The sequence below is a fragment of the Pogoniulus pusillus genome, chromosome 21, assembly GCF_015220805.1.
Source record: "Pogoniulus pusillus isolate bPogPus1 chromosome 21, bPogPus1.pri, whole genome shotgun sequence".
Classification (NCBI taxonomy): Eukaryota; Metazoa; Chordata; class Aves; order Piciformes; family Lybiidae; genus Pogoniulus; species Pogoniulus pusillus.
In genome coordinates, this window is record NC_087284.1 from 20,717,157 (window position 1) to 20,730,587 (window position 13,431).

A 13,431-nucleotide genomic window follows, 5' to 3' on the forward strand; every position below is an offset into this window, starting at 1 on the left:
TTCAGTAAAGAATTGAAATTGGGAAAGGAGGCTGACCTTTTAATATGGCCTGGAGAAGAGGAGGCTCAGAGGGGACCTCATTGCTCTCTACAACTACCTGAAGGGAGGCTGTAGCCAGGTGGGGGGTGGCCTCTTCTCCCAGGCAACCAGCAACAGAACAAGGGGACACAGTCTCAAGTTGTGCCAGGGGAAGTCTAGGTTGGATGTTAGGAGGCAGTTCTTGCCAGAGAGAGTGATTGGCATTGGAATGGGCTGCCCAGGGAGGTGGTGGAGTCACCATCCCTGGAAGTGTTCAAGAAAAGCCTGGCTGAGGCACTTAGTGCCATGGTCTGGTTGCCTGGCTAGGGATGGATGCTAGTTTGGACTGGCTGATCTTGGCTGTCTCTTCCAACCTGGTTGATTCTATGATTCTGTGATTGAGATTCAGACTGCTTATTTTTGAAGTTAAATAAATACATGAGTGATCTGATGACAAGCTGTTGCAGGTTTAGTCTGTAACAAAGTAATTCAAGAGTTTGTCCATGATTCTGTCTGAAGTTGTTGAGTTGGTCATGTAACAGAGTAAACTATAGTGTTCATGGCCATAGATTTGAGAAGTCAGACTTGTGATAGGAGCTGTACACAGTCCTGCATCTGTATTGAGGCAATCCCTAGCACAAATACAGGGTGGGCAGTGACTGGCTGGAGAGCAACTCTGAATGCTTTGTAGCCTGGCTCTTTGCAAATCTGTAGCAGCTCTGTTGAAGCCAGAGAGCAGCTTCTTGCCTGTAACCACAGAAACAGTGCTAAGGAAATTAAATTAGTATCACAGCAGTAACACCACACACATGATGTATCAGCTAATTTCACATGCCCCAGAAATGTACTGGAAACATTTAAGCCCCTACCTCACTTAATTTGGTTTTGTTTGAAAAATATATTCAAGAGAGTGGCTGAGAAAATGATCAGTATTGCAAAATAGACTATTGCAGATGATCGCATTGCTACAGCCTACTGACTTAAGGCAATAGATGCAAGGTGCTGCCTGGGTGGTTTTAACTCCAGCAGATCCACAGCTGCTCCTAGCTTGTTGTCATCTGCAACCTTACTGATGCTGGACTCAATGCCCTGGTCCAGATCATCAGTAAAGATATTGAACAGGACTGGGCCCAGCACTGTTGTCTTTGTTTTTGGGAAGAATGTTAATCTGTTTCACCCTGTGTGTAATAACAGCTCGGGTGGGGGGGGCTGTGTGTTTGCAGACCTACATTGGTTCGATAGTTGCCTCTGTGAACCCTTACAAGAGCATCCCGGGACTGTACGACAGCACCGCCATGGAGCAGTACAGCAAGCACCACATGGGAGAGATATCACCTCACATCTTTGCTGTGGCCAACGAGTGCTACCGCTGCCTTTGGAAGCGCCATGACAACCAGTGCATCCTCATCAGGTAAATGTCAACAGCAGCTGCTGCTGCTGCTTTGATCATCCCTGCCAGAGAGCATTCCAAGGTGAGACTTAAGAGCATAGCTTTGGGCCACATGGAGAAGAGAGCTCCAAAGGAAAGTTGGTTTTTAAGCTGTCAGAATTTCAGGAGGGAGTTCTGAACTCAAAATGTGGATCTCTAACAAAATCTTTCTTACAAAATCTGGATTTCTAACATTTTTTTTTTCTCATTCAGTGGATTTCTAACAAAATCTGAATTTTTCTTAAGCATCTTATGATTTCATTTAGTGGAGAAAAGAAACCAAACTGTATTTTTATGCATTTTTTGCTACTCATCCACCTAGTATCACCTTAAGTGCTTTTCCTGCCAGTTTAAGCATCCCTGCACAGCTCAGTGCTTTGTCACCACTAGACTCTCAACTCTGCATTGAGAGGGAAATATGACCCATCAGTCTTGAGAAATACATTAAACAAGAATAGCAGAGAAAACCCTCCACATTTCAGCCACTTCATTCTGCCTGATTAATCTTCCCTGCGTAATCTCACTGCGCTTTAATGATGATTTAATAGCTTCCTGTTTGATCTACTGTGTCACTGGTATTCACTGCTGCTGAATGTGTGTTGAGAGCAGTTGGCATTTGTCATGGGTCTAAGCCAATGAATCTATTGGTAAGTATTCAGTACCATGCTGACATCATGCCAGCTTTAAAATGAAAGTTCTGGTTGATTCTATGGAGGTGACACCGTTTCAGTTGTCTTCTGGCTTTGACGGAAGCGCTTGTTGACAGCTTTGATACCATGGCAGGGGGAGAGTGGGGCAGAGAGAGGATAATACAGAGTAAGAACAACATCTATTGCAGGGAACAGTTTCTACTGGCTTTTAAGAATGCAGGCCAGTTTGCAAGCCTTCCTGGGTAAGAGGAAGATTTGCTTCCAGGCAGGTTCTTCCTTGTGGTAGCACAGAGGTGATATGGGCTGAGTGCAACTGTATTTCTCCTCTTTATTTTTTAATACATAGTGCTATACATTAAAACCTGAGTCCTGGTGACATAGAATCATAGAATCAACCAGGTTGGAAGAGACCTCCAAGATCATCCACTCCAACCTATCCCCCAGCCCTATCCAGTCAACTAGACCATGGCACTAAGTGCCACATCCAGGCTTTGCTTGAACACCTCCAGGGACAGCGACTCCACACCCTCCCTGGGCAGCCCATTCAGAGAGATCTTTGTCATGGAAAAATTTCTACTCTGCAGTCACAATTTCCCATTCCAGTGCCAAGGGGTCGTTTGCAAGGAGCCCATCTACTCAGATCCTGGGGACTGAAATAATTTCTGGTGCCTAGCAGATGGCTGTTAGTGTTTTTCTTAAGGCTGTTCTCTACTGGCCTGAGTATTTTACCTTTCTTTCCAGTTCCCCACAAGCTGCCAACAGAAAACTAGGCTGTGTCCTAAAAAGGACATAAGCAGAAGTCTTATGTTCCAGAGGAGTCTCCAACAGTCCTTGCTTTGTAAACCTTGTGATTAAGTAGAGATGAGCCATTATATAGAGGAGTTTTGCTTTAGTGGTCCCTTTTACAGTTGTTTGCTGTGGTTATGGATTATAACAACTTGTAAGTTCAGTGTTTCAGACAAGTGCCACAGGAGTACCTTATGAGGGTATCTTGTTTCTGTAGAAATTGAGAGAACCTGCAATTAACATTAAAAAACCCATTTAAAAAGGTGAAATCTACTTTCCTAAACCAGATTTATCTGCTGTAGTTGTGAAGAACTCAAGCAAGACCTTATCAACTTTCAGTGGCCCTCCTTAGGTTTGGGAAAGTTCTTGTCACCATATACTTAGTTAGGGGAATTGGAAGTAGACATACAACAGTGTGCTTATCAAATTTGGCACCTTGGAAGTTCCTGACTCTTTTACTGGCTTAGAATCAGATGTTGCAACAAGTCACTGTCAGGGGTTCTTTGTCAGCTCTGCAGTGTCTGAATTCAGGCCAATATGCTGATCTTGTATTTAATGTAAAACATCATCCCAAACCCACAATCCACTGCATCATGCCATTAAAATGAGTGAATTGTTCTTGTAGCTTCACATTCTGATACACAGTTTCACCTGTGCCTAATTTTGGGATAAAAAATCTCAGTATCAGGTTGGGACAGCCCCATGAGAGAAGGTACTGCACAGTTTAGCTGGACTTGAAGTGCCACCTGCTGGCATCCAGAATTAGCTCTGCTTCCTTAAGATGCTGGATCCAAAAGCTTCTACTATTTTGAAACGCTGGGATATTTGTCTGGGTAGGATAAGATGAGAGCATTAAGACAAGAATCTGCATTAAAAGCTATCATCAGTAGTGGTTCAAAATGTAATGCAAGCGTGAAACCATTTTCCCAGTTACAGCCACACAGACAAGAGGTGAAAACAAAGGAATAGAGAGGTGAAAACAAAGGAATAGAGCATCTGAAGAAGCTTGTTTATCAGTCAGTGTTACCCAGGTTTATTTTAATCCTTGAAAATGCTGCATAAAAATGACTTGGCAACCTAAAGTGTCAACAAAAGGCTACACTAAGGAAGCTGTGCACAGCCTGTGCATTAGAATATTTGCACAGTTGTGAAATTATAGTTTTGATCTCCCAGGCTAAAAATTGTTTCTCTAGCTATTGAACTTGAGATTTAAGGTAGACAAAAATATCTAGAGCAACAAATTCTCAGTTTCATGTTATTCTGAACCTTACTGCAGAGTCTGCTTTAAGTAAAATAAAAAGAGCTCAACAGTTATATATGATGCTACAACAAATATACTGAAAAAGACTTGAAAAGACTGGATGGGACACTTAATGCCATGGTCTAGTTAACTGGATAGGGCTGGGTGATCTAGTTGGACTGGATCTTGGTTGGACTGCATGATCTTGGAGGTCTCTTCCAACCTGGTTGATTCTGTGATTCTAAATACTAGGTAGTAAAGTCTGATTTTTCAGTTGAGTGTCTTAGCAGGGACATGAAGGAAATCCAGCTTCCTCCAGTAACAGCCAAACAGCTTATCCTGATATAGGGAAGGAACTGAGTTCCCCTATAATTAGCTGATGTTCGCAGGTTGGAACCAAGTTCAAACTTCCACCCCTGCATTGTAAGAACAGGAAACTGTGTTAGAGGGGAATTTTTTGTTGCTGCTCTGTTTAAGGTGATCTCGTCCATGCACAAGAATGCACACACTTTTTTTCTGATTTAGCAATCAATCCACTTTAAAGCACTCAAAAGAGTAAAGCAATCAAAGGAGCAGCAACAATCACCTTGAATGACACTTAAGGCTGTGCCATGAATGAGAAATCACAGTCTGATACCAATTCTTTCTGTTATCTGATTGCCTGATATTGTTCTTATTGCCTAGCTTGAAAATCTGTGTGGACCAAAGTACTCTTTGGAGGGGAACTCAGACTTGTGATGGGAAGGTGTTCTTAGGGGGCTCTGACACACTGAATTCACTTGAGTGTTTGATGAACTGTTTTTGCTGAAGGGACCTATTTTTGCTGAGTATATCTGTCTAAGGTTTTAAAGCCGACAGACAGAACTGAGAAGTGATACAGAATAGTGCCAATACCCTTCATAATGAGGAGTGGCTCTTGGTGACCTCTTCCTCCACTGCAACAGTCCAGAGTCTGGGCTGCTGTGACCTTAGCAAGATGCCCTGGATAGAACAAGTCATGAGGAAAGTTTAAAGACCTCCTCAGTGAAGGCTTTGTGGGTTGCTGTCAAACAGTATATTCGCACTACTGAATGTAGTGATGTGGAATGATCTGGGCACTTCAGCTCACATGGTGGAAAGGTTGGCTGTGCACTAAAAAATTCACCCTTTTACTGACCTTGGCAACTTCTTGTAGACATAGGCTTTCTAAAAAGTCTGAAAGATCAGTCCCCCTTAACCTACTGTTAGTGTATTTACTGTAGCATTCATTAAACAACATTTAAAGATACAGCTTACTTGTTCTTGATTTTCATCTTATTAACAGTAAGTGGTTTTATAGAGCACTTTGTAACAGAAAAATGCAGAGCCAACTTGATGCACCATGGAGAGATGTTGCTGTTGTGCCAGAGGACTCCAGGAATCCATCCACTTGGTGCTCAATAGTAATTGTAAAACTGAATAGAATAGAACAGGTTATTAGTAAATGGAGAATATTGGGTGGATCCATCCTGTGCTCCTAATTTGAGTATTTTGCTTGACATCCACGTTGTGGAATTGGAGGTGACTGAGAGGAGAGCAAAAGGGGAGATTCAAATGCATAGTGTGGCTCCTTATGTGGGAATGACTGATGGAGATGGGCAACTCGGAATACACAGTGGAGAGAGGCAGTTGTTAGTTTTCAAGTAGTCATTGAGAACTAGGGGGCATCAAATAAAGCTAATAGGAGGCAGCTACTAAAGAGAACAATGTGTTTGTGTGGTTTTTAAACTAGGGCTAGAAACTCATTAAAGATAAGTCATCTGAGGGTTACAAGACACAAATAATCCAGGTTTAGATCAGGAACCCTCTGTGTAGCAAGTAACTAGAAGCTGGAAGAACACAAAAGGAAAGTAGAAATATAGAATCATAGAATCAGTCAGGGTTGGAAGGGACCATAAGGATTATCTAGTTCCACCCCCCCTGCCATGCCCAGGGACACCCTACCCTAGATCATATTTTGTACAAGGAGTAAATATTAAATATGGGAAACATCAACTATTTGCTTTCATAAGCAAAGAGGCAGGAGTGAGCGAGGGTCTGCAAAGAGAAAATAAACCAATCCCAGAGAGATAAAGGGCAAAAATAAACCAAAACCACTACAGAATTTGTTGAAGATAGTGCATGAGGGATGAATCACAGTTGCTGGTACATGCCAGTGGGTAACATATCTTGTATGAAGTTTTATGAAACATTTTAAAGACTTTCTGTTCCTCCTTGAAAAATGCTTAAATGTCAGCTACAAAACTCTGTCTCATTATGTTCTTTGAATGCCACTTTCTTCTTCTTTGCAATAAATATTTGTTGTTGGCATTGATTTGCAGGAAAATACCATGCTGCTTTTTTGGCCTGTACCTTTCTGCTTTGCTTTTCACTAGAAAGTATCATTATACTGCGCTCTAACCTAAAATCACCAGGGTTCCTATTCATCAGTGGCACAACTAAAGACTGTCATATAAACTAAGCTGGCTAGGAAAAGACCAAAGTGTACCTCCTTTCCTTGGGAGAAAAGTGGAATCAGACACATCTCAATTAAGGATTAGGAAAAACAGGCATTAGGCTGCAGATTAGGACATAATGCTACGACTTCAGATGGAAAGTAAGCAAACTAGACAAACTTTAACTGCAAGTTGGGTTTCTTGTGTGGTTTTAGTTATGAGTCTACATAATTGAAGGGAAATTATATTGGTAAAAGGGGCCAAATTTATACTTTCCCTTTTTAGGGTACTGTTTTTGAAGAGAAGTGGAATATTTTGCATTCTATTTGTATCAGCAAGATTGCTTATTAGCAGTTTGGCCAAGGGAGGTGGTGGAGTCACACTGTCCCTGGAGATGTTCACAAAAAGACTGGCTGAGGCACTTCGTGCTATGGTGTAGTTGATTGGACAGGGCTGGGTGCTAGGTTAGACTGGATGAGCTTGGAGATCTGTTCCAACCTGCTTGATTCTATGATTTAGCATTATCAATTAGTTTAATTATGCTGTGGGAGCAGATAAGAGGTTTAGCATCTCTAATGATGACGAGAGGTGAAAGTTGTGTATTTTGAACTGATGTGAATCTGATTTATTTTCATGGACGTTTAACAAAGTTTGTTTAAAGGATATGAAGCTCCCTAAGATTATCAATATTGATTGTACAGGTGGCCTTTGTGTGTTACAGTGTGCATTGGTGTGGCTCACTTCATCCTCCTCACAGCAGGGCTCCCTTCCTAGCTAAATTTTTGTGACATAATCTTAGACTTTCCCACCTTAATTCATATTCTGGACTTTCTTTTGGACCATGGTTATGCCTATGTTTTAACTTCGTTTTTGCATGTTGGTGAGAATTGTTGGACAGTTGTTTGTATTCAGAGAGCTTTTCACTGCCTCACAGGTTTTGTATACGTCCTTATGCAGTCAGTGCCTTGAAATGTGGTCTAAACAGTTGTATGAAGTCTGTAGGTAGGTGCATATTGTGTTAAATATAATATTTATGAATCTTAAGGGGATATTCTGCTGCCTTTTAAATCTAATTTCTAATCCCTGCAATCCTCCTTAGAGTTTGCAGGGCTGGACAGGCAGAGGGATTTTCTTTTGGCAGCTGGAATTGTGCAGACACTTTTCCTTCTCTTCTTTCAGTGGTGAAAGTGGTGCTGGTAAGACAGAAAGCACTAAGCTGATTCTCAAGTTCTTGTCTGCAATGAGCCAACATTCGCTGGAGCTGTCCTGCAGAGAGAAGACCTCCTGTGTGGAGCAAGCAATTCTTGAGAGCAGGTACTAAGTTTTTCAGAGGACAACACAGGTATTTTTCAGAAGCCATAATCCCAGTCATTGAAATAAGAGCTTGCAATGTCAGTAAAGATGTGAGTGCATCTACTGCACATAAAATGAATATTGGAGAGGAAGGCATATTCCGTTAAGCAAAAGGTCCAGAGTTTTGAAATGAACAGTGGTGCCTTTAAGTGGTGCCTTTCATTTGTGTGTGGGGCTGAATCAGATAATCATAATGAAGGAGATTGGCAATAGGAGGGAGAAACCATTGGTTTGGTTTGTATAGCCTGAGTGTAAAGTAGAAGATACAGCATGGTGAGGATAAAGTGTGCAAGTAGTAGAAGTGTGGTGAGTAAAGAGAGGATAAGGGTAAATTAGTCAAACAGGTGAGGAAATGCATCAGAGAAGTTGGGCACACTCCACACAATAAATATCTCTCAGTGTTCAAATGAAATACTACCTCATTATAAACTGTTTAAAAACCAGCACAATTTCAGATGCTGCTGCTTCTGTTCATCACACTTCATCTGTGTTTTGGCTGCTGTATCTTGACTCGGGACAAAGACTATTTTCACCACATCGCTCTAGCAATTTGCATGTGCTGAGACTTCTTAGTTCTGTAATTTGAGTCATGCAGCGACAACTGTGTGCATCTTTTGAGCAGGTACAGGTGAAGCTGTAGTTCAGTATGATTATTCACCCTGTTGCTTGAATATCTGCACCTTTTGATAGAAAATTGAGATGACCATTGTTATTTAGTTGAAGATCACAGTGAAGATGTAGGTTGTGGCTGAGGAGAGTGTCAGAAGTGAGCTTTTCAGAGTGCTGTTTGTTTTGCCACTTCCATGTAAAACTGTTGGCATGCTGGTCACAGGCTAACACTCCTGTTGCTCTTCTGTGTTTTCACAGCCCAATTATGGAAGCCTTTGGCAATGCAAAGACTGTTTACAACAACAACTCCAGTCGCTTTGGGAAGTTTATTCAGCTGAACATCTGTCAGAAAGGAAACATTCAGGGAGGAAGAATTCTAGATTGTATCCTCATCTGGTGATTTTGCCCATCTCTGTGGGCGGCCTCCACGTACCTCCTCTGTGGAGGGCTGCAAGAGAAGAGGCTTGCCCTTATCTGTCCTTTCACTCCATCCTGAAAGATTAAATTGAGCTAATGTAGGTGGGAAAGGGAAAGTAGTAACACAAAATTCTGCATGCTTGTGCACATGTACACATACATTTGTGTCCTGGTAGGGTTTATGTGCTCTTGAAGAACAAAGATTTTCATGGCTTGTGTGCATGTTCTTATGTAGTGAGCTAAAAGCCTGAGTTTCTGGGGATGACTTCAGCTGTCAGCTAATTCCCTCATTTATTGTAGCCAAAACTAAGCTTTTTGAAGAAGTAAGAGCAGACCCTGGGTGTATCAAATCCTTCAGTTTGTCCTGCATTTGGCAAAAATGGACTATGAGCCAGCTTGACCAGAACACCAGAGGGGCTGGGATGAGGAATATACTGGGGCTGGGATGAGGAATATACTGAGGGGGTCTTATCTAGTGTTTTAAATATAAGCTGTCTTTGTCACAGGACAGGTTTTATCCTTGAAGCTGTTTCCAGGCTTTAGGGAAAAGAGTAAGTAAAGGAGACAGATGTTGTTTAAAATCCTAAACATGACAAGTCCAGTTTTAATACATTGAAGGAGAAGGTGGCATGGGACCACATGGTTATTAGAACTGCTCTGATATTGCTGTTGTTACTTTATTCATCTTGTTGCAGTAGTAGGGATGTTATAAGAAAAGATCACAATGTTCTTCCTGTTGGCTCAAGTGAAAGAAGAAAAGATTATAAATAGCTTGTGCATTAATTGCTTTTTACTTTATTCCTTGACTGAATTTTTTCTCCCTGGTGATAGATTTATTGGAAAAGGTAAGTCACTGCTTTTGCTCAGTTAATATTGTTCTCTTTGAAATTGTGGTTAAAAAAAGTCTTTAAAATGATTGCTTAGTGGAGCCTGTTTTTTACTTTGGCAGAATCGTGTAGTAAGGCAAAACCCAGGGGAAAGAAATTATCATATATTCTATGCTCTGCTGGCAGGGATAGAAGACAGAGAGAAAGGTGAGTGGCAAAGCATAAGTCACACAACTGTAGTGGCTTTCTGGTAGCAGTCAGCAGCTATGGTAACAGCAGTTGAAAATCTAACTGCAGATACACACTAATCACAGCAGTGCAATAGGTAATTTCTTCATCTGGAATTCAGTGAGTGGATTTGAGCTCAGCTTGGTAAAGCAACCTGCTTACTTGAAGAATGTCACTGAGCTGCCAGTAATTTTGGTCCCAGCTTCTGCTGTGGCCCTGAGAAAATTACCTGGGGACAAGCATGCTTCATTCTGTTCAAGCTGAGTATTTTTGTTGGTGCCAAGTGATTCCAGAGGAACAAAGAGAAATAATTCTGGTTCTTGTAATCCTCTCTCATAAAGAATAAATCCACTCAACAAAAGAAATTACAGTTTTATACATGCAGAATTGCCTGAAGCTGTCTCAGCATCTCCCTTTGGGCCTGCTGTCTTTGCATGCTAAAAAGTGTAGTTAACTCCATTGTGCAGCTAAATAAAGCAAAACCTGGCAAAATAAACCCCCATAGCTGATTTTACTATAAAACTCTGCTTTGTGCATCATGATTTCAGTGCAAATAAATTGTGAGCTATTTAACTCTGACACAGTAATTTGTGGAGTGCTTTTGGGTTTGTTTTCTTTCACTCATCCTCTTTTCTCTCCTTATTAGATGCTTTTTACTTATCTGTGCCAGAGAACTACCACTACCTGAATCAGTCTGGATGTACAGCAGATAAGACAATCAGTGACAAAAATTCTTTCAAGGAAGTCATTGTGAGTTGTTTCCTTTATATTTTATACTCTAAAAATGCTGGAGGTTCACATGCTTGGAGTCCATTCACAGAGCAGGGGACAAAGCCTTCTTGTGCTGACCAGCAAATGCAGCTCTTTCATTGAGGCACTAATCTTACAGGGACTGTCATTTGGGGCACGTTTTTAACCTTCTCTCCAATATTTGATTTTTACTGTAGCATTTCAGAGGATGCTGTGATTTTGTAAAATTACTGCATTTGGAATGAAAAAAGTACCAGTTGGGAAGATACTAAGGCTTTGAGATGTCTGTGCCCTTACCTGCTTTGTATAACAGCTGTGTCTGCTTCCACTGTTTTTTTCCATCCTGAATCTTTCCCAGTTTGTGTAGCATCTGGTGGGTAGGGTCTGTGAAGTACCTGGGCTTCTGTGACTTCAAGTTGTAAGTGAGAAATCCAGGTGTGTGAAGTAGCTTACACAATAGGGTTTAAGAAAATTTAAACCTGTGTTAAAAAGCACATCCTGGGTGAGTCTTCCTCTGAATGGCTTTATATCTTACAACCAATCCTATTAGCTGTAGTCTGAGTGTGGGCATCCTTGCAGCAGGGGCTGAGGCTACAAGGCTGCATTCCCAGAGCAAGAGGTGGACAGAAAGTCCACAGATCACCCTCACCTGTCTTTTCCTATTACAGTCATCTCTGTTGCCCATATTTATTACAATTTAAGTCACAGAGATGTTACTGAAGTGAAACTTCCTTGCAGCAGGCAGAGAGGAACTGCATCCTGTGCATATAAACTTCTAGTGCTGACATCTTTCATAGAATCATAGAATCAACCAGGTTGGAAGAGACCTCCAAGATCATCCAGTCCAACCTAGCACCCAGCCCTATCCAGTCAACTAGACCATGGCACTAACTGCCTCATCCAGGCTTTTCTTCAAGACCTCCAGGGATGGTGACTCCACCAACTCCCTGGGCAGTCCATTCCCATGGCAAATCACTCTCTCTGTGAAGCTCTGTTTTGAAAGGTCTTCCATACAAAATAAACCTTTGACCATCATTTCTTCCCTGCTTCTAGTTGTGGATCCATTGCCATGTTGGTTATTCATAAATTCAACGTATTTGATATAGATCTGCTTTTCTTGGATGGTTCTGCTGTGAAACCACAGTGAGAAGAGGTATATTTGGGCTTAATGACCTGCTCAGAGGTCTTCTTCTGCAGAAGACCTATTTGGAATTCTCCATTGCTGAGACAACAGATGAGCAAATTTTGCATGTTGCTGTGTTTACTCCTCCATGCCTTGTTAGCTACAATTCTAATTGGCAAAATTTGGTAAAGACAGAGGTTATCTGTTACTAATGCAAATTAGTGAAATCATGTCTGGTGCACAATTCAGTAGAGTGTTTCAATATTTGTACAATTTCAGTGAAGAATTTCAAAGCAAGTTACAGCCTCCTTAGAACATCAAAAGGAGATCTCACCTGAAACACAAGCCCTATGAGAAGAGGCTGAGGGAGCTGGGGGTGTGCAGCCTGGAGAAGAGGAGGCTTAGGGGGGACCTCATTGGTGTCTACAACTACCTGAAGGGAGGCTGTAGCCAGGTAGGGGTTGGTCTCTTCTCCCTGGCAACCAGCAATAGAACAAGGGGACACAGTCTCAAGTTGTGCCAGAGGAGGTCTAGGCTGAATGTTAGGAGGAAGTTGTTGGCAGAGAGAGTGATTGGCATTGGAATGGGCTGCCCAGGGAGGTGGTGGAGTTGCTGTCCCTTGAGGTGTTCAGGAAAAGCCTGGATGAGGCACTTAGTGCCATGGTCTAGCTGACTGGCTATGGCTGGGTGCTAGGTTGGACTGGATGATCTTGGAGGTCTCTTCCAACCTGGTTGATTCAATGATTCTATAGTTAGATGCACCAAGATGTCCTTGTTGCACAAGATATGTATTGCAGCACATTCGATTTTGGATGAAACCAGAGGAATTAACCCCTGCCAGCACTTTGTTGGTCCTGACTTGCTTTTCTGAGGCTTGACAACACCATTTGTCCTGCTCTCCATGTTTCGAGTCCATGTGCATGTTATTGAAGAGGCTCACATGTCGTTCCAGACCGCAATGGAAGTGATGCAGTTCAGCAAGGAGGAGGTGCGAGAAATTTTGAGGCTGTTGGCTGGAATTTTACATCTAGGAAATGTAGAGTTCATCACTGCTGGTGGGGCTCAGGTGTCCTTTAAAACAGGTGTGTAAGCAAACATAAATGTTTCCTGAGATTGTGAAAGCTGTTTTCATTGCTAGTGTCTTTGAAGATAGAAAGGACAGACAGTGGAAGGGTCATGCTGATTTTTAACATCTGTAACATCTGATTAAAATGTTGGGTTTGGTTTTTTGGCAGATAAGGCAATTTATTCTGCTGCTGAATGCTAGATCTTAATTAGGGAAGATACTGAGCGTGAGCTTATTCCTTTAATAGCTGTGAAATTCTATTTTAATCTAATTCCTTCTCTGAAATATCCTCAAGGTGACAAAACATCAGTGCTCAAATACATTCCTTAGCTGAGATCTCTCCAAAGGTATCTTTTGTTAGAGCTTTCAATACTTGAATTACAAATCTGAAAGACTGGCAAACGTTTTCAATGTCTGCTCATACACAGCAATGAAAAGAAGCTTTGTGTACTGCTTTGTATACCACAGTATAGTCAAAGTGC

General features: G+C 41.7%; 1 protein-coding gene across 1 annotated transcript in view; it reads left to right on the top strand.

Moving 5' to 3' along the window:
• MYO10 (myosin X) overlaps window positions 1–13,431 on the top strand; it is a 154,295-nt gene that overhangs the window by 76,238 nt on the left and 64,626 nt on the right. The window contains exons 4-10 of the mRNA XM_064161193.1: window positions 1,242–1,429; window positions 7,756–7,890; window positions 8,797–8,921; window positions 9,787–9,800; window positions 9,905–9,989; window positions 10,657–10,760; window positions 12,836–12,965. Of these exons, the coding sequence (XP_064017263.1) occupies window positions 1,242–1,429; window positions 7,756–7,890; window positions 8,797–8,921; window positions 9,787–9,800; window positions 9,905–9,989; window positions 10,657–10,760; window positions 12,836–12,965 (781 nt within the window). The remainder of the gene's footprint in view (window positions 1–1,241; window positions 1,430–7,755; window positions 7,891–8,796; window positions 8,922–9,786; window positions 9,801–9,904; window positions 9,990–10,656; window positions 10,761–12,835; window positions 12,966–13,431) is intronic.